Source organism: Mirounga leonina, unplaced genomic scaffold (genome assembly GCF_011800145.1).
Source record: "Mirounga leonina isolate KUSES-001 unplaced genomic scaffold, KU_Mleo_1.0 Mir_115, whole genome shotgun sequence".
Taxonomy (NCBI): domain Eukaryota; kingdom Metazoa; phylum Chordata; class Mammalia; order Carnivora; family Phocidae; genus Mirounga; species Mirounga leonina.
In genome coordinates, this window is record NW_023270268.1 from 98,302,119 (window position 1) to 98,327,917 (window position 25,799).

At 35.9% G+C, this 25,799-nt stretch overlaps 1 protein-coding gene and 1 long non-coding RNA gene across 2 annotated transcripts in view; both read left to right on the forward strand.

The window, feature by feature from the left end:
* SLC9C1 (solute carrier family 9 member C1) overlaps positions 1 to 17,392 on the forward strand; it is a 73,833-nt gene extending 56,441 nt beyond the window's left edge. The window contains exons 18-27 of the mRNA XM_034990875.1: positions 523 to 708; positions 1,522 to 1,671; positions 2,873 to 2,924; positions 4,127 to 4,275; positions 7,057 to 7,182; positions 8,334 to 8,432; positions 8,941 to 9,114; positions 15,337 to 15,468; positions 15,602 to 15,787; positions 17,249 to 17,392. Of these exons, the coding sequence (XP_034846766.1) occupies positions 523 to 708; positions 1,522 to 1,671; positions 2,873 to 2,924; positions 4,127 to 4,275; positions 7,057 to 7,182; positions 8,334 to 8,432; positions 8,941 to 9,114; positions 15,337 to 15,468; positions 15,602 to 15,787; positions 17,249 to 17,392 (1,398 nt within the window). The remainder of the gene's footprint in view (positions 1 to 522; positions 709 to 1,521; positions 1,672 to 2,872; positions 2,925 to 4,126; positions 4,276 to 7,056; positions 7,183 to 8,333; positions 8,433 to 8,940; positions 9,115 to 15,336; positions 15,469 to 15,601; positions 15,788 to 17,248) is intronic.
* An 887-nt stretch (positions 17,393 to 18,279) lies between these two features.
* On the forward strand, positions 18,280 to 23,430 carry LOC118000637. The gene is made up of 3 exons (XR_004676518.1): positions 18,280 to 18,299; positions 20,578 to 20,634; positions 23,020 to 23,430. It is a non-coding gene; the product is annotated as an uncharacterized LOC118000637 (long non-coding RNA).
* Positions 23,431 to 25,799: the final 2,369 nt, after the last annotated feature.

The window sequence follows — 25,799 nt, forward strand, 5'->3', positions numbered from 1 at the left end:
ATGTTAGATTGGTGTGGAGGATATGGAAAATGATACAGGACACATGGACGTAAAGAAGAAAGAAGTTCATAGGCCATGCTATCTCTCCCACTTCCCTGACATCAGCTACCATTTATTGTCTAATAACTTCCAAATTCATGTTCCCAGCTCATATCTTATCAAGAGCCTCAGATCATATAGAAAACTGAGGACTGGGTCTCTCCAACAAAATACTATACAAACATCTCAAATAGCACATTCTAAAAAATTTATCTTCTCTAAACCTACTTTTCCCTCAAAATTCCACTGGAAACCCAATTTCCCAGACTAGCATCCACAATCATCTTTAATACTTCCCACTCTCTTAGCTATGCTTCAATATTTCAAGCATTTTAATTTTAAATTAATATGATTACTTACTAGTATTTCAGACAAGTAGTCTTAAGGTAGATCAGAAAAAATCTAACTAGTGATGTTTCAGTTATTGTGGAAAATGTTGCAGTAAAAGCAAAAACAAGATAACCTATTTTTTTTAATCAACAGATGGCTGCAATGAGGAAGGAATATTTTTTACATACCTGGAACCTATTTGAGTTAGCAATTACATTAGTTGGCATCATAGATATAATTCTTATTGAGACAAATTCCATTACTTATACTCTTGATTTTATTCTAACAGTAATCTTTATAAAAATTGTTCGATTTCTTCGCATACTACGTATTTTGAAGGTAAAGAACTATTAAATCATTCAGTTTCAAATTTCTACTGACTGCATCATGAAATATGAACTAAAATCAGTTTAGTAGTTTTATGACTTCCACTTTCTATTGAGGTGATGTTTATATTTTAAATTTTATAACCCTTTCACAAATTAAATTTTATAACATATTATTTTATGAATATCCAAATTATATATTTCCTGTGTTTTCCTGTCTATGCTCCATAATCTCCATACTCTGCCCCCCAACCAGCTGCCATTAATCCTCAAAGTGCTAGCTTATGGTCATTCTTCAAGATTCAGTTTAAGTACCACCTAATAAAGGACATCATTTTTTTTTATCTTGTTAGCATTCTGTACATACTCTCTTTTGCACTTATCCTTGGGGTCAAACAAGAAATATAATTGTGATGGGTTCCAACCCCCGAATAAACCTTCTAAAAAGGTTAGTAGGAGATTTCACAGGTAAACGTGGCAGTACTTTATAGACATTTATGACTTAAGCCCAGAAGATTAATTGCATTGTTTTCCAAGAATTTAAACCAGTTGAAATTAGCATCCAATTCTCTATAAGGGACATAAGTAAAGAGTAAATTCATAACTTCACCATAGGTGTCCAACATTATTAATTATAAGGAAATCACTCTGGTCATGAAGTTATAAAATTACCGTGAATAAAGTAACTAAAAACCTTGACAGGTTACTATAGTTATTGTTGAAAGCATGTCATTTCTTATTATTATCTACTTTAGTTAAACTAATCAATATATAATTATCTAAATGTATACAATTTATATTAAATAGTAGTTCTGTTTTTTTCCAGCTCATAACCCCAAAGTTGCTGCAAATAATAGATCAAAAGATGAGTCACCAGCTGTCCTTTAAGTATGCTATACTAAAAGGATATGTCCAAGGTGAAGCAGACATAATGACTATAATTGATCAGATTTCAAGTTCTAAGCAAGTTAAACAGGTGAGAAAACTTTCAATAGTAAGGAAAGGGTTTATTCCTCCAATCCCTCAGTTGCCCTCACCCATTATGTCCTCTATCTATATATGTAGATGGGGATTTTGACTTGATTCACTAAGTAATTTCTGTAAAAACTTAAACTAGTCTACATTTGTATTACTCAAAAGCTTCCTTACTTAAATGTCTGTGCCACAGTAACAAATCATGAGGTTTTGGCAACCCACTTTTTGGTTCTTGTGGAGGCTATCATGAAACATATGTGCAGTGGTCATCAGCTCCCTCCTGATGCCAGTTCCAGGATCTGTCAGCTACAGGTGCACTAAATAGGAAATATTGGAGGATGAGACATAATGGCAGTGTTAAGCAAAGGGAGCTTCCTCATAATTCCCAAAGGCTCCCTTCCTCACTCCCTGCCTGATTTTCCCACAGTAAATAGTAAAAGAAGCAAAGGGTGGGGATCTGGCAGATGGAAAAAGTAAGAATAACTCATCTAGAAGGAAACCTTGTCTAATTTCTTCATTACACAGATAAGGAACAAAAAAGAGCCAAGAGAGGTTGAATGGTTATTCTCAAAGTCACACGGCTAGTAAACAGCGAAGAGAATTCTAGGGCCTAAGTTCTAGATTTTCACTTTTTTGACCGAGGTGGTTGTTCTCACAAGTTTGTCAACTATGTGAAATATTTACCTTTCAAGGCAATGTAGAACACGTGAATGCCATGTAATATGCCCAAAGCTCTGTAGTTGAGAAAATTGAACATGTGATATGTAGTAGAACACAAAAAAACAGTATCTTTCCTTTCTTCACCACCTGTAACTTTAAAACTGTTTTCCTGAATTTTGTTACCTGTTCTAACCTGGAAAAGAATATTTAGCACTGGAATTTGAGAATACACAGTAGGGAAAACAAAAGGACCTGAATCTCTAAGATGTCCAGTTTTAGTCCTCATTTCTGCTCTCACACAGTTTGGCCAAACCTTCTACCTCATTTAAGATTGAAACCACTTTTTATTCTCTCCACCAATTTGCTGGAGCAAAATAAAATTTATTGCACAAAATTCAATTCTAATCCCTGAAAAGCTCCCCATCATATTTTTTCTTTGAAGTTATTAGTTAGGTAAAAAAAAAAATCCATCAGTAGCAAATGTAAAGATATTTTATAACAGCTTGTTCTCCAGTGGGGATAACTCTTCTTTTATTTTGTAGATATTATTAAGGAGGATTATGAAGAATACAGGACATGCTATGAAAGAGCTAGGTATGTACCCCTCGCCCTAAAGATTAAACACAACCATCTCTTATTATCATTACTCCAGAAAGGCAATTATTTTGATAAGTAAACTGATCTTTGAGGAAACCTATTTATTACTAGTAATAAAGTATATAACTTTAATCAATATGATCATATCTTTGGTTTGGATGGGTTTAGTGTAATATTACCTCTCCACACTTGTTCTTCCTGCCTTATACCTCAATGAAGACCTTTTAATTTCTCTTTAAAGGAAACACATTGGCATCGCATGTTTATACATGCTATTATCACCTTATAAATTCTATTTTCTTCCAAACCAAAAGTACACATACCTTGCTGAGCAAAACAAGGAAAAAAGTAAATTTTTTTCCCTTCACTTGCCACAGAGCTACCATCTGAGGATTTAGGATTTATAAGTTGAAATCAGAAGAGAATCTCACAGATCTCTGATAGAGCACTGGGAGCTTCTATGCCTAAACATGACAACAGTTTATTCTCTGAGTCATGCCACGTCATGCTCCTAGTACAGGATAAATCCTGGGAGTGGGACAGACACACTCCTATAGTATAGTGCTCATGTGAGAGGAGAAGAAGGGGGTTTGGTACTAGGTGGTGGGCAGCAAAAGGGCACAGCAAGTCTGAAAATCAAACAAGACTTGAGAGATTTGCATGCAGATAGATACCAAGCTAGACAAGAAGCCATCATGAAGGAAAAGCCAAAATGTAGAATCTAAGTGAATGCAACTCTCGTGGGCATTCAGGAATCCAGATAAGTCAAGCAGAAGAGCATAGACAGATGAGTCATCTAGATGCACAAGAATGTTGGGTGGACAATGACCCAAGATGAATGAAAGGACTTCATCAGAAGCCGTATCTAAGTGCTAATCCTAATTCAAACAGAACAGAAAAGTAGGACATAAACTCTAGACCTAGAGCCCAGAAGAGCTTCTCAGTGTCCCATGCAGGTGTATCAGTGTAATTGTTAATCCTAGAACGAGGGCTGTCTGCCCTTCCTCATGGGCTTAGGTATAAACTGACAAGAAAACGGCAAGCAGAACTCTGCAACTACTGGAGGCCTCATCAGGGAGAGATATATTTCTCTGTGTTGGGAGTTGTATTTCATGGATTTAGAGTGGAAATACTAGCTTATTGTCTACATGAAATATTTAAATAATGTTCTTATTTTATGTGAACATATTATTTTTCAGGCTACTTAGAGTATGATCACCCAGAAATCGCTGTTACTATGAAAACAAAGGAGGAGATTAATGTCATGCTCAATTTGGCTAGAGAAATTGTTAAGGTTTTTAGGTCAAAAGGAATTATTCATAAAATTGAAGGTTCTGAAATTAATAAGGTAAGGTAGCATATTTTTAAAACAAATATACTTACTTGATATATAGTTATTCATGATCTTCAAACCTACTTTTGATTTTTCAATATAAGCCATCTCTGAGATATGACTATCTAACTTAAAATAATTATCTAAAGATAAGCACCTACAATAGAGCATTTCCTTCCCTGAGCTCCAATGCTCAATTTCTCTTTCCCTTTCTTGCCACAACAAGGGACCATCTCTTTCTATGCTTTGCTCCCAAACCAGTGGTATGATGAAACTATTTCTCTTCCTAGGCTACAGTGGATATTAGTATTTTTCTAGGAATTATCTTTGACACTGAGACAACTTTTCCCATAGAATCCTGTGATTTATAAGAACATTCAATTATAGGGTAAAAATTCACTACATTTCCTTTCTCTAAATTATTTAAATGGTACCATGACATATAAAAAAATAGAGGATCCCAACTAATTCTGTAAGTACAAAATTTACTCTCCAAATTGGGAATAGTATAAGAAAAAACCCCAAAAGCTATTGTGCTTGTGAATACATATACAAAACTTTTAAACATAATGGTAGCTAATTGAATCTGGTAATATATTAAAAGTTTAGTATACTATAACTAAGAATGTTTTAGCTCCCCAAATAGCTATATAACTTATTAAGAGATTTAAAGAGAAAGAAAAAATTTGACAAAATTTATTATTCAAAATATTTTTTAAAATTCTTTTAAGGCTAATAAGAGAAGTAGCATCCTTAACTAAATAAAGAGTTTCTATTAAAAATTTAAAAGAAACATTGTATTGGATGTCAAAACATTGTATTGGGTGTCAAAACATTTATAAGTATTACAATTAAAGTCAGGAATGAAAGAAGAATGAACAGTGCCACTCCAAATACGGAATGCTGTGCTGGAAGTCTTAACCAGGTCAAGAAAAAAAAAAGAAAGGAAATTGAGAGATAAAATTTTTAGAAAGAGGAAAAAAGTTATTATATGTTGATTGTTTAATTTAAAATCCTAGGAAAATAAATTAAAATCTGTAAGAATAAGATAAATCATAGGGTATTCAGAAATAATATCAAAATTCAAAATTCTTCCCCAACTAAAGAAAATGTAGAAAAATATTCTATTCACAGTAGTGATTAAAAACTCTAAATCCTTAAGTGTGAACCTAACATAAAATATATAACATCTATGTGGCAAGAACTGAAAGGCATATTTGAGCAGGTAGAAAGATCAGTCACCTTAAAGATAAAACAATGGAAATTATCCTATTTGAGTAACAGAAGTAAAAAGATTGAAGAAAAGTGAACAAAATCTAAGGGACCCATGAGATCCAATCAAGTGGACCAACATATGCACTGTGGGAATTCCGCAAGGAGAAGGGAGAGAGAGAGAAAGAGAATATTTGAAGAAATAATGGCCAAAAATTTCCCAACTTAGATGAAAGACATAAATATTAACATCCAAGAAGTTCAATAAATTCCAAGTAGGATGACCTGAGAGAGACCCACACCAAGACACATTATAATCAAACTGTCAAAAAGACAAAAAGAAAATTTTGAATCAGCAATAGCAACTCATCCCATATAAGCAATCTTCAATAAGATTATTATCAGATTTCTCATCAGATACTTTGTAGACCAGAAGGAAGTGAACTGATATATTCAAAGTGCTAAAAGAGAAAAAAAACCTATCAACAAAAAATCCTATTTCCAGCAAAACTGTCCTGCAGAAATGAGAAATTAAGACATTCCCAGATAAACAAAACTGGAGGGAGTTTATTACCACTAGATCTGCCCTGAAAGAAATGCTAAAAGGAGTCCTACAGATTGAGTAGACACCTCCCAACAAAGGATATTCAAATGACTAATACATAACAAAAGGTACTAAATTTCATTGTCGTAAGCTTAATACAAATTAAAACCAAATGAAATACCAATACACAACCATCAGAATACTTGATTTTTTTTTTAACTAACTGTAGGCAATAATGTAGAACAACTGGAACGTTAGAATAAGAGTGTAAATTAATGCAATCACTTTGGAATTGTTAGGCAGAATCTACTAAATTTGAACATACACATATGACACAGCAATTAGATTACAGAACCATATATCCACAGAAATGTGTACATATGTACAGCAAACAAATACAGCAGCATTACAAAGGCCAAAACTGGCACACCCAAAATGTTGATCAATAGTAGACAAAACTGTGGTACATTCATACAACATAGTCCTCTATGGCAATGAAAATGACAGGAATGAACTTCTGCTCCCTGCAATATTAGAGATGAATCTCACAAACATACTATTGAGCAAATAAAACCAGACACAAACAAGTACATACTCATTGATTTCATGCAGATAAATCTCAAAACCAAGCAAAGCTAAACTCTGATAGAAGAGAGGTCATCTTTAGATAGAAGAAATGACTAGAAGAGAATGTAAGAGAGATTTTAGGTGCAGTAAATGTTTTATTTCTTAATCTGGGTGCTGGTTACCCAGATCTTTTCACATTGTAAATGTTCTTTGAGCAGACATTTATTAATCTGTGCACTTTTTGTTTATCTACTTTAATTTAGTAAAAAAAAAAAGTTTACTTTTAAATGTTTAATCTATGACTTCAGAATGATGATAACAGAAAAATGCTATCAGTGGGGAGAAGTTGAAGGTTTCCACAGAAGAACAAAAATCTCAGAAGAGCAAGTAAAGGAAATAGTACAAAGCCACAATTTCTTAAGCATTCTGTGAACACTGGTTTTGTTCATCTTTCTTATATTTTGTGGTTTTAGTTAATAATGGCCAAAAAAAGAGAGATACTTGATTTTCAACCTGTTATCAAGCCCCTTACTGTTGAAGAAGCACTCTACCATATTCCATGGCTAGATAAAGACAAAGACCATATAAACTTCATTCAGGTAATATTTTTATTTTCTGGTAATACCATCTATAATGTACCAACAAATGATTTTTTTTAATTAAGACTGTGATTCTCTCCAGCTTAAAACTCTTTAAAAGTCTTTTATTGTCTATGGGATAAAATCAAAATCCCTTTAAGTGACCTGGAAAGACCTTCCCCAATCTGCCTCCTGTCTACATTTCCATCATCATCTTCTGTTGTCCATTCATCATATACCTCATACTCTATTTATACTCAACCTTGCATGGTACCCCAAACCCTTTTCACTGTTTTCTAATTCCCTTCCTCTGGAGGTGCTGTTTACTTTTCTTGAAATATTCTTTGTTTTCACTTTTTTTTCTTCCCAAATCTTGCTTCTCTGGAAAGATCCTGGAAACATTCCTACCAAAGGTAACTCAGAAAAGTAGGCTTTGGGGGCAAATACCACACCAGTAGAAGACCATTCTGTGGTCCATCCTGAGTTTGGAGGACCAAGGTTGTCGTCATTATGTCCATTATACAGTTTCATTATAGCATTAAGTACATTGCATTACAATTACCTTTACATCCCTCTTCTGTGCTATATCCTTTAGCTCATCCATCTTTTGAATACCCACCCCTGGCACTTTGCATATTACATAGAAGATGCTCAAAGACTGTTTGTAGAATGAACAATTAAATAGGTCTAACTTGTTCTAATAACATTCTTTTTCTCTATCTACTTGGTGGCAAAGGAGCAGGTGCATATTTTCCACCTGCTTAAAATATTTTGAATGAACGAATTTTTTATTTACTTCATCAGCTGTTTAGAGCATAACTATGTGTGAGATGTAGATATGCCATTAGCCTGAATCTGTTCTGATTATTTTTCATCCAGATGAAATATTTTTATCTTTCCATTACATTCTTACTCTTATATTAGATTAGTTCTTTTCTAATCCATGTATAAATACCCCATCTGAAGTTACAAAGATCTATGAATATCCCCTTCTTCTCTTTGGTATTCATAACTCCTATTTTCTCTTACAAATTTATCACTAACACAATAAGTTGGATCTTACTGACTGATATTCTAAAATGTAAAAACTTTCATTAAGATGTAAACTTCAACATCCTCAACCACTGCTAATATAGTGTTTGTATCTTATATCATTTGGTGATATTTTTAAGGAAAGAGCCAAAGTTGTAACATTTGATTGTGGAAATGATATATTTGAAGAAGGTGATGAGCCCAAAGGAATTTATATAATAATATCAGGTATGATAAAGGTAAGTCAAAGTTACTCATAAATGCACTTGGGAACATTAGTTAAAAATTCTATAAAATTGAGAATTCATAGTTTTCCATGTTAAGAACTGCATTGTTCCTCTTTTAGGACAACAGCTACCATCCAGTTTTCTTGTTCAAACACAGTGGTTAACATTACCTATCACCTTTTAAGCATTACTTTCCCATAGATAACAAGAAACCATCCAAAGGATCATCTTTAAGATGGAATATTATAGGTCGTTTTCATCTTATGTTTATCTGAATTAGGCATTTAGCCATTCTAAGGCAGGTATAGGTTGGCTGAGTAGAAGGATTCAGAAATATTGCAGTATCTAGGAATGTTTTTGCTAATTTAATAAAATTGCCTTAAAAGGTATAAGTAAGAAGTATCCTCAAAACAATATCTACATATTAAAATTGTTAAAACCAAAGGAAAAAAGTAAAAAATTAGAGAGTTTTGTAATTAACTGGCATATGTTTTTTTTCTCTTTCTTCATTCCTAAACAGCTTCAAAGATCAAAACCTGGTTTCGGAATTGACCAAATGCTCTGGGAGTCAGAGGAAAAAGATTATCAGCTAATGTACACAGACTTTGCGATCAGTGGGGAAATAATAGGAGAGCTAAACTGTTTAACTAACGAACCCATGATGTGTTCTGCTACCTGCAAAACTGTAGTGGAGGTCAGAAAACATCACTATATGGTCTATTGCTGTATCTTATTAAATATCTAGTATCAAATTTAAGGTTATTTCTGTACTTAGCATATGTTTACAGTCTAGTGATAATTTTATTAAAAAATAGGAATAGTAAAGGAATAAAACTTGTTACCAAATTATACTTATCCAGTATACTGTCCTGGCAAAATGGCTTGCAAAAGTTAACCTACCATATTGAAAAATTTAACCAGAAAAACTGATTAAATGAGGTCTCTCATGGGGAAATTAGAGGACATATTTTAGCTATCAATACCATAATTTGGGGGGTCAGGAAGGGAAAAAGTCAGAGAACTAACATCTATTAATAAAAAAGTTGAGCAAAGTGGATGGAAGTTTCCCCAGGCACAATGAGGACAAAATTCTCAAAGCAACAGGGGCTATCACTGGCCTAATTTAAACTCAAAAAGAACAATGACTGCAAACAATTGAGCCCCATAATATGTAAAAATCCATAAGTTGATGATGATACCAAATTTGTTTAATTTCCAATAAGATTGTTGGGATATTAACTTACTACTCTACAAATTGATTTTTTTTTAAATAGAAAGAATTCAACATTTATCCTGCCTAACTATGAACTCTTTCAAGGTAACCAAAAAAAAAAAAAAAAAAATGAAGAAATATTCTTCTATACAGAATTCCAGCTAACAAATGTAGAAACAGAGAATTAGAATATCTTCATTTTGCCATCTCAATGAAATAATGGATCTAGGCAACAGCCATCAATTGATGCTAAAACTACTGTGTGCAATGTTGATGGGAAACTTTATAGTGAAAGGACCTGGCTGGCACCACCTAAAAACAATTGTAGCATCACTAAAAGTTGGACAGCTGGGCATCATGTACCTCTGGATATGATGCTGCAAAGCTGGTTCTTTGAAAAGATCAATAAAATTGATAAACCTTTAGCCAAATTCATAAAAAGAAGAGAGAGAGAGAAAGAGAGAGAGAGGATTCAAATAAACAAAATCAGAAATGAAAAAGGAGAAATAACTGACCCCACAGAAATACAAAGGATTGTAAAATAACATTATGAAAAATTTTATGCCAACAAATTGGACAACCTAGAAGAAATGACTAAATTCCTAGAAACATATAACCTCCCAAAACTGAATCAGGAAGAAATAGAAAATTTGAACAGACCAATTACCAACAATGAAATTGAACAAGCATCAAAAAAGTCCAACAAACAGAAGTCCAGGACCAGATGGCCTCACAGGTGAATTCAACCAGACGTTTAAAGAAGAGTTAATACTTACTCTTCTCAAACTATTCCAAAACCAAAGAGGAAGGAAAGCTTCCAAATTCATTCTTTGAGGTCAGCATTACCCTGATACCAAAACCAGATAAAGACACTACAAAAAAGAGAACTATAGGCCAATATCTCTGATGAACATCAAGATACCTACCCATAGATGCAAAAATCCTCAACAATATATTAGCAAACTGAACCCAACAATACATTAAAAAAAATCATTCACCACTATTGAATGACATTTATTCCCAGGATGCAAAGGTGGTTCAATATTTACAAATCAATCAATGTGACACATCACATCAGTAAGAGAAAGGATAAGAACCATATGATCATTTTAATAGATGCAGAAAAAGCATTTGACAAAGTACAACATCCATTCATGATAAAAACCCTCAACAAAGTAGGTTTAGAGGGCACATGCCTCAACAAAATAAAGGCTGTATGTAAAAAACCCACAGCTACCATCATACTCAATGGTGAAAAGCTGAGAGCTTTTCCCCTAAAGTAAGGAACAAGACAAGAATGTCCACTCTCACTGTTTTATTCAACATAGTACTGCAAGTCTTACCCATAGCAATCAGAAAAGAAAAAGAAATAAAACTCATCTAAACTGGTAAGGAAGAAGTAAAACTTTCACTCTTTGACATGATATTATATAAAGAAAACTCTAAAGACCACCAAAAAAAAAAATACTAGAACTGATAAATGAATTCAGTAAGGTTGCAGGATACGAGATCAATGTATAGAAATCCATTGCATCTCTATATACTAATAATGAAGCAGCAGAAATAAATTAAGAAAGCAATCTCATTTCCAATTGCACCACAAATAATAAAGTACCTAGGAATAAATCAAGGAGGTGAAAGATCTGTACTCTGAAAACTATAAAACCTTGATGAAAGAAATTAGATATCCCATGCTCATAGGTTGTAAAAACAAATATTGTTAAAAGTGTCCATACTACCCAAAGTAATCTACAGATTTAATGTAATCCCTATCAAAATACCAACAGCATTTTTCACAGAACTAGAACAAACAATCCTAATATGTGTATGGACCCACAAAAGACCGTGGATAGCCAAAGCAATCTTTTATTTTATTTTATTTTATTATGTTATGCTAATCACCACACGTTACATCATTAGTTTTTGATGTAGTGTTCCATGATTCATTGTTTGCATATAACACCCAGTGCTCCATTCAATACGTGCCTTCTTTCATACCCATCACCAGGCTAATATAGCCAAAGCAATCTTTAAAAAAAAACAAAGTTGTAGGTATCACAATTCCAGATTTCACATTATATTACAAAGCTATAGTAATCAAAACAGCATGGCACAAAAATAGAAACAAATCAGGGGCACCTGGGTGGCTCAGTAGTTAAGCACCTGCCTTCGGCTCAGGTCATGATCTCAGAGTTCTGGGATTGAGCCCCACATCAGGCTCCCTACTCAGCAGGAAGCCTGCTTCTCCCTCTCCCACTCCCCCTACTTGTGTTCCCTCTCTCACTGTGTCTCTCTGTCAAATAAATAAATAAAATCTTTTTAAAAAGAAAAGAAACATAAATCAATGGAACATAAATCAATGGAATAGAAAATCCAGAAATAAACCCACAATTATATGGCCAATTAATCTTTGACAAAGGAGACAAGAGTATACAATGGGAAAAAGACCATCTCTTCAACAAAAGATGTTGGGAAAACAGGGCAGTTACATGCAAAGAAGTGAAAGTGGACTACTTTTTTACACCATACACAAAAATAAACTCAAAATGGATTAAGGACCTAAATGGGAGACCTGAAACTATAAAAATCTTAGAATAGGGGTGCCTGGCTGGCTTAGTCAGTAGAGCATGTGACTCTCGATCTTGGGACCATGAGCTCAAGCCCCACATTGTGCATAGAGCTTACCTAAAAAATATATGAATAAAAAAATGAAAATCCTGGAACAGAGAACAGATGGTAGTTTCTCTGACATCAACCATAACAACATTCTTCTAATTATGTCTCCTGAGACAAGGGAAACAAAAACAAAAATAAACTATTGGGACTATATCAAAATAAAAAGCTTCTGCACAACAGAGGAAACAATCAACAAAACTAAAAGATAACCTATTGAATGGGAGAAGATATTAACAAATGACATATTTGATAAAAGGTTAGTATCCAAAATATATAAAGAACTTATACAACTCAACACCAAAAAATAATGATAACAATCCAATTAAAAAATGGGCAGATTGGGCGCCTGGGTGGCTCAGATGGTTAAGCGTCTGCCTTCGGCTCAGGTCATGATCCCAGGGTCCTGGGATCGAGTCCCGCATCGGGCTCCCTGCTTGGCAGGGAGCCTGCTTCTCCCTCTGCCTCTCTCTCTCTCTGTCTCTTATGAATAAATAAATAAAATCTTAAAAAAAAAAATGGGCAGAAGACATAAACAGACATTTCTCCAAGAAGAATACAAATGGCCAACAAACACATGAAAGGATGCTCATCATCACTTATTATCAGGGAAACACAAATCAAAACCACAATAAGATATCACCTCACACCCATCAGAATGACTAAAATCAAAAACTCAAGAAACAAGTGTTGGCAAGGATGTGGAGGAAAAGGAACCCTCATGCACTATTGATAGAAATATAAACTGGTGCAGCTACTGTGGAAGACAGAATGGAGGTGTCTCAAAAAATTAAGACTAGAACTACCCTAAGATCCAGTAATCACACTAGTGGGTATTTACCCAAAGAATTTGAAAACAGTAATTTGAAGGGATATATGCACCCCTATGTTTACTACAGCATTATTTACAATAGCCAAATTATGGAAGCAGCCCAAGTGTCCATCAATAGATGAATGGATAAAGAAAATGTGGTGTGTATATACATATATATATACACACCACATTTTATATATATATATATATATTGGAATGGAATATTATTCTGCCATAAAAAAGAATGAAATCTTGCCATTTGCAACAACATGGATGGATCTAGAGAGTATAATGCTAAGTGAAATAAGTCAGAGAAAGACAAATACCATATGATTTCACTCATATATGGAATTTAAGAAACAAAACAAATGAACAAAGAAAAAAGACAAACCAAAAACAGACTCTTAACTATAGAGAATAAACAGATGGACACCAGAGGGAAGGGGGTGGGGGGATGGGTGAAATAGGATAGGTGAAGAGAATTAGGAGTACACTTATCTTGATGAGCACTGGAGTAATATATGAAATTATTGAATCACTATATTGTACACCTGAAATTAATATAACACTGTGCATTAACTACACTGGAATTAAAATTTAAAAAGAATAGTGTTAGATGACATACACTGTCTGACTTGAAGCCTTATTATAAATGTATTATAATCAACACCAAATGGTACTAGTTTAAGATAATATAGAATAGTGGAACAGGGAAGAGAATCCAGAAATAGATTCATATATTGTGTATATATGATATTGATATTAATAGTAATATTATTAATAATATTAATATAATAATTAATTAATTAATATTATGATAATAATCAGTAATAGTATTTTCAACAAATGATCCTGAAAATCCCAAATATCTATATGGAAGCTATGAGCCTCGGCCCCATACATTGTGCACAAAAATTGACTTGGAATGATGATAGACTTAAACATAAAAATTAGAGCTATAGGGGCGCCTGGGTGGCTCAGTCGTTAAGCGGCTGCCTTCGGCTCAGGTCATGATCCCAGGGTCCTGGGATCGAGCCCCGCATCGGGCTCCCTGCTCGGCGGAAAGCCTGCTTCTCCTTCTCCCTCTGTCTGCTGCTCTGCCTACTTGTGCTCTCTCTCTCTCTGTGTTAAACAAATAAATAAAAATCTTTAAAAAAAAAAATTAGAACTATAAAAATTCTAAACGGAAACACAGATCTTGAGATAAGCAAAGATTTCTAAGCCAGGACACAAAAAGCACTAACCATAAAAGGAAATATTGATAAATTGAATGTCACTAAAATTAAAATCTTCTGCTTTTTAAAAAGACACCACAAAGAACATGGAAAAAGCAAGCCACAGACAATGGAAACGTATCACAATATCTTTATCTGAAAAATTACTTGACAATGGAACCTATAAAGAATTCTTACAACTCAAAAATAAGAAGACAAAACACCAAGTTAAAAATCGGGCAAAGGATTTGAACAAACATTTCACAAAAGAATATACAAATGGCCAATAAGCACATGAAGAAGGTGCCTGATATCATTAGCTCTCAGAGAAATGCAGATTAAAATCATGATGAGATATCACCACACACCTACTACATTGGCTAAAAATAAAAATAATGAGTAGCAGATACTGGCAAGGATGTGAAGCAGCTGAAATCTCCATCATGGCTGATGAGAGGGTAAAATGTTACAACCCTTCTAACAGCAGACTGGCAATTTTCTTACAAAGTTAAACACACAATTACCATATTACCCAGCAATCTCACTCATACATACTTACCCATGAGAAATAAAAACCAACATACACAGCATCTTGTATATTCGTAGCAGCTTATTCCTCATAGCCAGTGGTCTGCTCATTGTTAGCACTGGCATTTATTGTTATCTAAAAAGTTTGCTCACCTAAAATTATGTATTTTTAGAAATATTTATATCTTTAGTTTAAAAGTTTCAATTATTTTTGATATGTTGTCTTCTACTTTTGCAGAATCTGTAAGAATAATAATGTCTCATTGGAGCATGTGACCTTTTAATATTTAATTTATGATAAGATCACACAAATATTTACTAGTATACACATCTTATTAGGTGTCCAGGCAACAACATGAATCTTACAGAATTTAAATTCTTAGCTTTAATGTTATATGTAAATGAGAAAACCTTTTATCCTTAAACTATAGGTGTGCAGAATGAAATATTAAATTTATATCCTCCATTTTTCAGACATGTTTTATTCCTAAAAATCACTTGTATGAAGCTTTTAAACAATGTTGTCCTCACATTGAGTATAAAATGTGGCTAAAACTTGGACTTTCTATTACTGCCAAAAAAATGAGGGAACATTTATCTTATGAGGTAAGAGGTGTTTATATATAAACTCATCCTTCTCTCTGAATGGAATTGTATTAAAGTACTGTTATCAATTAACTATTTAGGGATTGATATTAAACTTTATAAACAGTAGACTATGAAATTGTTTTCCTTATAGGATTGGAACTACAAGATGCAGTTAAAACTCTGTAATGTTTGTGTAAAAGATATACCAAAGAACACCAAAACTGATATCTATGATGAAACTGTGATCTATGTCATCCTTATCCATGGAGCTATAGAAGATTGTCAGTTACGAAAAGTTTATAAGGCACCTTCCTTAATTCCTATAACGTGCTATCAGGTATAGAAATGTTGATTCATGCCTTCCAGTCAATATGCCATATACCCAGACAATGTATGAACATTAGAAAAATTGTCACTTTTCCACCTTCCCACTCCATAAGCACACACACCACATACACCCAAGTCACTGATTGTTTTGGCTCTAAGTAGTCCAAATACCAAGATATTCCTGTTCAATGTCAATGAAGCAGACCGAGCTGTACATTTTGGCCTTAGTTAGATTTTGGTGCAATTATAAATAGCAACAGAGGGCATGTAAGTTCATTTACACATTGCAGAAGGACCACTCTCCCTGGACTGTATCAACAGTACTCTAGAAAAGTTCTGCCAGACCCATGCTGAACTGAGTATCAGGGGAATTTGCTCAGCTACTCTGAAAGTGAATGTAAGATGAAAGACTTCCCATGTTTAAGCTGTTGAGTTTTCCTGGCAATCAAAATGAGAAGCTGTGCATATGAAGAAAGAAAGAAAGAAAGAAGGCAGACTGTGTGTGTGCACGTGTGTGTGTGTTGGGGTAGAGAAAGAGAGGCACATGTCAGGAGGAATCAGGGGACATACAAAATATAGCTACAAAAAGTAAATTGAAAGAGGGACCTAGAGTCAATTAAATTAGGCATATATTTTTAAAGCAATGAATACATGGCAGAAACCGTGCTAGACGCTAAAGTGATCAAGACAAATGAGATTTGCGATTACCCTCAAAAGATGTCTCAACCAAGTGAAAAGAAACATACATATGTTAATGAAACATGTACAGCTATGACAGAAGTACTTAAGAGGTAGATTTGGGACAGGAGAAAAACATGAGGTGGGGATAAGAGGAATCCCAAGATGAGAAAGGGTCATAAGAAAAATTTTCTGAACAGATGCCACTGACAAGAAGTAAGACATTACACTTAACTCTGGTGCTCCCTACCTCTATCCTTGAATACATAATAACAGAGCTCTACTGTGGGTGCTGATTGGGAAGTTAGATGCCCAAGCAAGAGATTCTCAAGGCAACTTAAAACCTACCCAACTCTGTCTACTCTCACAGGCAGAAAGCCCTGCTTACTGTAGATTTGGGTACCAATGTGATTCAAAGCATATCGAAAACAACCACATGTTGAAGGATTTCTTGAAGTCTACTGTTTTTTAAACTTTCTTTTGCCACATAGATAATCTCTCTGGGTGATATTTTAAAGGATCATTAATGATGAACTCTTAGTCGTTTTTCTCATTTGTAAGAGAAATGAGCAAAACATTTAAAAATCAATGAAAGTATATGGAATGTTGACTTTCAAAAAACCAACGTATTCAGGTATTTTAAGATATCTATCTAATAGAGACATGTTTACTTTTCATGTAAATTTAGATATTTACATGATATTTAGAGAGGTCCTGAGATAGTAGCTTACCAGAGAAACATTTATTGTATGATATGTACTCAGAAATTAACTTACATTCTGTCAAACTTCAGGTACAAGGCACTGAAGATTTTACAAAGGTAATGATTGTTCAACCTTTGGTTGATGTGAAAAACTTCAGATGGAACACTAGAAAGTATGTACCTTCGCGTAAAGCATCTCTTCCAGTATCATGTGAGTTAGAGTTCTTTGAGTAATTGAGACCTAAATTTCCATTTATAAAATTTTATATATTTATAAAATAGCCATATATATATATTTGGAAACTATTGAATGCATTCTACCTAGAGTATTGGAAAAGCATTTTAATTGCCATATTTGATATCTGATGGGGAATCCAGATTGAGAATATCCATGTTGTAAGTAGGAATTATTCTATATTTCATCTATAAGAATAAACATAGATAATTATCAAAATACCATGGAAAAATTGTTAATGAGGGAATTTTTATTTTTTGAGATTTTATTTATTTATTTTAGAGAGAGCACAGGGGCTGGGATAGGCAGAGGGGTAGGGGGAGAGGGAAAAAGAGAGAATCTCAAACAGACTCCCCACTGAGGGCAGAGCCCAACTTGGGGCTCGATCTTACAACCCTGAGATCATGACCTGAGCCAAAACAAAGATTTGGAGGTTCAATTGAGCAACCCAGGTGTCCCAATGAGACAATTTTTAGCTCTTCCCCCAAATTAACATATTTTATGTAGCCATAATAATGGAAATACTGTTGTACTATCTGACTGTTCCAATTACCCACAGGCCTGGCTTTCATTCTCAACACGCCTTAACATAAATGTATTCGAGATGATGGGACAATAGATTATTTTTTCTCTCTTTCCAAACTTCCTGCACATTTGTTACATAATCTTTATAATAAAAGACTTTTAAACCTTTTTTTTAAATGTAACCCTTCTTCCCACCAATTGAAATTACCACCAATTTCAGATCATAGGCCCTGAGTGTGAATGATTTGAACCTGGCCTAATGTGACAGTTGAACTAATAGAAACAGAGCTTTGTTCCAATGCTTGAACTAACACAGTCTTTCTTGAACCAGCTGCAAGCAGACTCTATAAAGAAGACCTTCAATTTGACACAAATATTGAGGTAAATTTAAAGCAGTCTTTTTAAAAGTTTTATTTTGGAGAAAAGAGAGTCTGGAATGTACGGAAATTATCAATGTGCTTCTCTTAATCTGAAGGAGTTTACCTGCTAATCATTTTGTAGATATTGATATGAACACTGTCTCTTAGTCCAGGGTATAGTGGAAATTGCATTTATATTTTTAGGTAAATATTGATAAATGACAAAGAAAAACAAAGTTCAGAAGATACCAGGATATTTATTTTTAATCACATGAGCCACCACGCACTACTGGGGTGGCTGGCTAGGGTTGTCATGTACATGAGCCCCTCCCACTTCTCTGCCTTGGGCGGAAATTTGGACTGGTCTGAAGCCTTCACTGCTACCTCAACTACACATCTGGGATCTTCCAACCTGGAGGCAGTTCGCTCAGTTATTCACAATGCCTGTCACAAAGCAGGAGCTCAATAATGAATGTACTGATCTACTCTGCTCCAGGTTAACCTAAGTTATCCAGAAAATCTCATAAATATTGGTTAATTTAATAGTCCCCTCTGAACTTGGATACGTCACTTAGGGATCTTGGGATCTTCAAAACCCTGGGCCAACTTGGCAACAGTATGAAACACTACAGGGCCCTGGAAATGAAAGTAGGGCACAGAGAAATAGGATGGAAGTACCTCACTACATCTACACCAGCTTGCTTGTAGACTGAATCCTGGGGAGTTCCAGATGAGGTGGAGAATTTATTTTTAAATCTAGTTTGTGCCGAGCTGGTCGTATTACTCCAGGAGGTGCTGATTATAATACCCACAATCTGAGTGATGTCTGCTACAAATACACAAGCCAGAAAATTGTGTCCTTTGTTGTTAAAAATATGTTTTACATCAAGTCCATTTGCTCTATCAGCACTAGATATAAAACTCTGAGAACACACGTTCCTTCTCCCCTGAATCTCTCAACAAGCGTATGTTGCAAGAAAGGTAATTACAGGTTCTGGTGGGGGAAGTTGAAGGTGTCTCTCTCATGTCTGTCCAGTCTTCCCGAGGCCAACACTTTTCTTTAATACCCACTTCCCATCCAGCATAAAGGCAAGAAATTCACCCCCTCCCTAAACATTTTGGAGACTTTCTGGGGATGTTTTTCCTCAACCTTCCCTGGTTGTTCCTTGTTGCCTAGAACTACTGACTCAATGACATAGGGGCTCAGAGTATGGGCTCTGGCATGGGACTCCTGGTTTGCTTCCTGGTTCCATCACTTCTTAGCCATGTGAGCTTGGACAGATTTCGTAACCTATTTAAGCATAATTTTCTACATCTACAAAACTGAGACAGTAACCATATGGACCCCGTATAGTGCTGCCGTGCAGATTAAAGAAATGAAAAGTACACTGCTTAGTGTTTGGCACATAACGAACCATCTGTACACATAATTTCTATTATTCTCTTCTAACCCCTTCTTCACATTGTAAACTACTTCTCCAAACTTCTCGTGCTCCCCAGATACTAATTTTGTAAAAAATATGGATATAGGTACCTCCTCTAATTATCCCAAACACAGTTGCTGCTGAAGACTAGGAAGTAACAAAGGGAAATTACAATTTAAAAAATGAAGAAGATGAGGAGAAAAGATAAAATATTAGATGGCTTCTAGGGGCCACTGGGTAGCCTATCTTCCCCCTTAGCCTGGACGGGCTGCCAAGCTTGTAGCAGTCAGCTTAATAGCATATTTTGAAGAATGAGGAAGCAGGGAAGCTAATGCTCTCCCTGTACATATTCCCTGAAGTGCTGCTTTTTCATAATTTAAAAAAACCTGATTGCATGAGGTCGTTAATATAGAGAAAGTACTGTGGAAGCGAGAGACATTTCATTAAATGGTAGGAACATCAGCTACTGAGTCTTATAAAGACAATTGTCAAATTGTGTTATTTAGTAAATGCTTTTTCTCCTTGATGTTAGATCCTGGCTATGTTTCTGGGCCAGCTCCCTTCATGCTCCCCCAACCCCTCCTCCCGCCACCACCCCAGAACTGTGGCTTTACCTTCACATAGTACAAAGGCCCATTGCAGCACCCAGCAGCTCTTTACAAAGTGTTTTGGTTCCCAGGATGGGAGCACACAGTGCTGCCATTGCTAGAAGTCCTAGTCCTCAGTTCCTTGCTCCATAGACCAGGTTTGACACCTGCCCTGCTTTATAAATCTAATCTTTATTAACAGTCTCAGAATTTGACCCCTATCTCCTATCTCAATTTCTAGATTCTAGATACTCAGAATTTGACCCCTATCTCCTATCTCAATTTCTAGATCAAGGAAGAAATGGACATCTATACGGTCGCCTAAATAAGACTCAGTGAAAATCTGGTAAGCTGCCACAGTTTTCCTCAGCACGATCTGGATCACACCTGTCCCTGGAGATACAGGCTGAAGCCAGAAGTTCATGTGCCCCTTGGTGTGACAGTATGAATTATGCCCCTTTCCTTTAGTCATTATTTGTGATATGATCACTTTCCACTAGCCTGTTGATTCCTCTAATGATACTATTTCTAAATTCTAATTTGGAAAATTAACTCTAAAATAAGATTCCTTTACCTAGATTTCTGAAATAGACTCATGGCTTCCCTCTCTATTCTGCTACTTAATCTCACATGCAGCACGGGCATTTTTCAGGCTGCCACGTACTATGGAAGATATAAACAAGTAACAAAGATATAAACAGGTAATAAACAATGACTTCAATTTTCAAGAGTTTCTGTTCTAGGTGAGGAGGCAAAACCAATCAGAAGGCAGTTGAATAGCCGTTCGAGATACACTGTGGATAGTACCAAATGAAGCTCAAGGAATTCAAAACAGAAAAAAGTGCAGGTCAACATAAACTCTTTGTGGAGAAGGAAGAGGACGCTTGGAATAGGGACACAAGAGACCAAGACTTTTAGGGAAAAATGAGTAGACCAGTGTGGCCTTTGGTTGCTCAAAATGTAGCATCAATGGGGAAGTGTGTGTGTGTGTGTGTGTGTGTGTGCTTTATATGACTCTGAGTTACATAAAGCATATCACTGGGTTAAAAAATGACCTTCCAATAAATCTTTGTGTCTCCATTTAAAAAATGTTAACTCTTGCATGCTACTTCCTATGACGAAGACCGTATTTAAAAATAGATTCAAAGGGTAACAATAAGCTATGAAAAATTATTTTTAAGAATTACTTGTAATACAATCAAAATCTTCACGGGAGAAAAAAATGTATACAAAATGATAAGGAAAACACTATGACTCCAATAGGCAAATTTAAGAACAGCCAATTCAGGAAAAAGACGATAACCAGAATAGGGGGGGAAGATAAGAAGTGCCAAGTTAAACAACAATGAAGTATTAACATTGACTTTTTAAAATTAACAATTTTTATTCCATGGTAACATCTATTTTCTTTGAAATAGATGAAAATAGAGTGATACTTGTTTTCTTATATTTTGCTGGTAGATGATTAAATGGAATTTGAAACAAAAGTCATAAAAATGCTCATATACTTTGACTCCATGAATTTGCTTCTGTGAATCGATCCAAAAAGAGTAATCCAAAGTAGTAAAGTAGACATATGTACAAACTGTCCTGTGCACCACTATTTCTAATGGCAAAACATTAAAAAGAGTCCCAGTGTCCAATAGTAAGAAAGTATATAATTTCACTACTGACCATCCGTTAGAGGAAATATCATACAACCTTTAAAAAGATTGGGCATATAGTCCTATGTAAAATATAAAAAGGAAGGCAAACCTATACATACAACTTTCTTAACATGAAAAGAGGTCAGGGGTGCCTGGGCGGCTCAGTCAGTTAAGCGTCTGCCTTCAGCTCAGGTCATGATCCCAGGGTCCTGGGATCGAGCCCCGCGTTGGGCTCCCTGCTCAGTGGGGAGCCTGCTTCTCCTCCCTCTGCCTCTCTCCCTGCTTGTGCTCTCTCCCTCTCTCTCAAATAAATAAATAAAAACTTAAAAAACAACGAAAAAGGGGCGCCTGGGTGGCTCAGTTGGTTAAGCGACTGCCTTCGGCTCAGGTCATGATCCTGGAGTCCCTGGATCGAGTCCTGCATCGGGCTCCCTGCTCGGCAGGGGATCTGCTTCTCCCTCTGACCCTCCCCCCTCTCATTTGCTCTCTCTCTCTCATTCTCTCTCTCAAATAAATAAATAAAATCTTTAAAAAAAAAAAAAAAAAGAGGCCAGAAAAGATAAACCCAAATGATTCAACCAGGTGTTAGAAAGGTGAGAGTAGGGACAGGTGTGTTTACCTCTTATCTTCCGTGGTTTTATTGCTCTTGTAATGAAAAACATGACTGTAAAACTCCTAAGCATTATTCAAATATAAATAGTCTGGAACTTGTCTGTTCCTTTCTGCTCCCCTTTACACTCAGCCATCCCCATGCGGTGAAAAGGAGTGGTAGCAGCCAGAGCTGAGATCCCATCTGGGTTTCCCACAGTGGAACGTGCTCCTCCTAATAGGCCATAAACCACCCCTGTCCCGTTCAGCGGGCCCCAGGGGCTTCCCAGACTCGGACCCGTGGTTTAAATCATGCCACCACCACTTTGGGAAAGATGACTCACACTCACTCACCCACTCGGCGCCCTTCCTCTGCCTCAGCAATAATGACCAGGAGGTATTTCCTGAAAACTGACCGTCTAGTACATCCTGCTCAGGGTTACAAGTCTCAGGCTCTTTTGCATTTGTTTTTCTTCCCCCCCCTACTTTTCTATTAGGACTGGTGGACGACACTGTTTTGAAGACTGGCGCACGTATGGGCACTGCTGCCAAGAGTCGCCTCCTGTTTTTGAAATACATTTCCCTGCATCAAAGGGAAGCGACATCGAGCTGGATCCCGTAAGGATGGTCCTGGTGCCACAAGGAAAGCTGTCTGGACCTTGCAACCATTCCACCTAAAATATATTTCTTGGAACATTTTCTTGATTTAAAATCTCTTTTATGGTAAATATCCAAAACATCTCAGAAAAATCATAGAGGAAGTTTTCATTTTAGAGCCAGAAAATAAGCTTGGGCCACCTAGGATAGTTTGCATAGATTTACTAGAACACAAATGATTTGATTCACTTTATGAAAAATAAAATGCTATTAAAATGTAGTTCAAATGTTGGTCTTAAATCAAGTATTGATTTTTGTCACTCATTGCACTTCACCCATCTTGGAACCACTCAGTGAATAAAATAGTAAAGAATGGAAACTGATTTACACTTAAACAGTGTAACTCAGTCCTAAATGAAACTTCCAGTGTCCATCCATTTTGTTCATCATCTCATTACAACAATGAGCCCAATGCCTGGCACATCATTTTTTTTTTTTTTTTGAGAGAGAGACAGAGAGTGAAAGAGAGAGAGAGAGAGCTGGAGGGGGGGGGCAGGGAGAGAGAGAGAGAGAATCCCAAGCAGGCTCCACACTCAGCATGGAGCCCAACATGGGGCTTGATCTCACAACCCTGAGATTATGACCTGAGCCAAAATGAAAAGTCAGATGCTCAACCAACTGGGGCACATCATTTTTTAAAATAGTCTTAACCAGGGGCACCTGGGTGGCTCAGTCGGTTAAGCATCCAACTCTTGATTTCGGCTCAGGTCATGATCTCATGGTTATGGGATCAAGCCCTGCATTGGGCTCCATGCTCAGCAGGGAGTCTGCTTAAGATTTTTCTACTCTCTCTCTCCCTCTGCCCCTTCCCCTGCTCTCTCTCTCTCTCTCTTTCTCTCTCAAATAAATAGATAAATCTTTTTTAAAAAACAGTCTTAACCAGTTAAGAGTTATTGCATGCTTTCCGTATGCACGCTTTCCATAGTGTCTAACAAACACTATGCACTTACGGACTGACTTAATGTTCACAAGCGTATAAGGCAGGTATTATTATTTCCAATTTACAAATGTGTAAACTGAAAGACTGTGAATAATTTGCCAAATATCTCACAACTAGTAATAGGCAGAACAGAGATTTGGAAACAAGCCTGTGATTAGCTATTATACCATATGTCTCTCCAGTATGGTAAGTCCTAAATAAATATCTGAAAAATTAATAAAAATTTAAATATATGTCTTCAGGACCATGCTTCCACCTGGGGGTTGGAAATCTGAATATTAAATTTTGTCTTCTACGAGTAGTGGTAGGCACATTTTCAGAAGCCAGGTATAGAGACTCCATTCACAAAAGGTCCTTGCGGAGAAAACAATTTGGTTTGTTTATGTTGGGAAAGTCAAATCAAACTACCATCACCTCTCTCCAAAACTGAACTCAACCAGTTTTTATTCTAATGATAATTGACTAGCAGCTGTTTTAGTGTTTGAGGGAACCCCATTAACGAGTACCCTTTTTCTCCTGAGTGCCAATGAAAATTAAAACAAAGGTTTGAGGCAGTTAGAGACTAAACCACCCACACACCCCCACACACACCCACTCATGCACACGCCTTTATTAGTAACTGAACTGACATAAAGAACTTGGTTGCCTTCTGACCCCCAGAATTGGATGTATTGACCATTGTAGGCATTTATCATTAAGTTTACTGCATAGCTGAGAACAATAAACAATGCAAGATTTGTAAAGTCAAATTCAGTCTTAAAAGAAATCAGGAAGAAAGGGGTGACAAAGAATGCCCAGATTCTGCTTCCAAATTCATCAATAAGCCACTCCACCTCGGCAGAATGAATGAGTTGGTGACAAGCCATGAGTGTTGGGGTAATGGAGAGTAAAGCCCTCAATCCCGAACAAGACACCAGGTGGAGAAGAAGTTCTCCACCAGTAGCTTGTCACTGACGGCAAGCACAGTAGGCACCAGACGCTCTTCCGAGTGTTTTGCCCTCAGTAGCTCAGGCAATTGTCACAGGAACTTTAGGAAGTGGGTACTATCACTGCCTCATTTTACAGAGGAAATAATGGGATTTAGGGAATTCAGGTAAATTACTCGAAATCACAGCTAGATGTAATGACATCGGTTTTCAAATCCTTTAAGCACATTCAGTATAATTTGTGAAGTAAATTCCCCAGACTTCGTTTTGGAAATCTAAAGCACCAGAGAAGAGGATACACTGCACAAATATTAGTCATGGTCAATTTTTGGCCAGGTTTGTGTTCTGGAGTGTAATCATTTTCACATGGGGAAAGAACCCTGAACAAGGTACTGAGATATGAAGTAAGTCCAGCGCCAGGCATGGTATATACCCACCCATCAGCAGGATCTGGGTGATTGTTGCCCAGGACTCTTCATCTGAATCTTAATCATCTGAAATAATGTAATGCGCTGACTTTGACCTGAGGAGGACGCTTAGAGCTCACTTACACTTGACTCTACAGCGGAAACCCCTTTATTTGCTTACAAAGCCCAGAATGTCTGCTTTTAAAATTTGTAGATAAAAGGCTTTCCTTGATCCTTTAATTCTTGAATTTCTTTTTAATTTAGCTTTTAACTTTTATGGTGCTTAAGCCCAGTTTGTAATTTTCCCCCCAGATTCTTAATCATGTATGTTCTATGTTAATCTCACT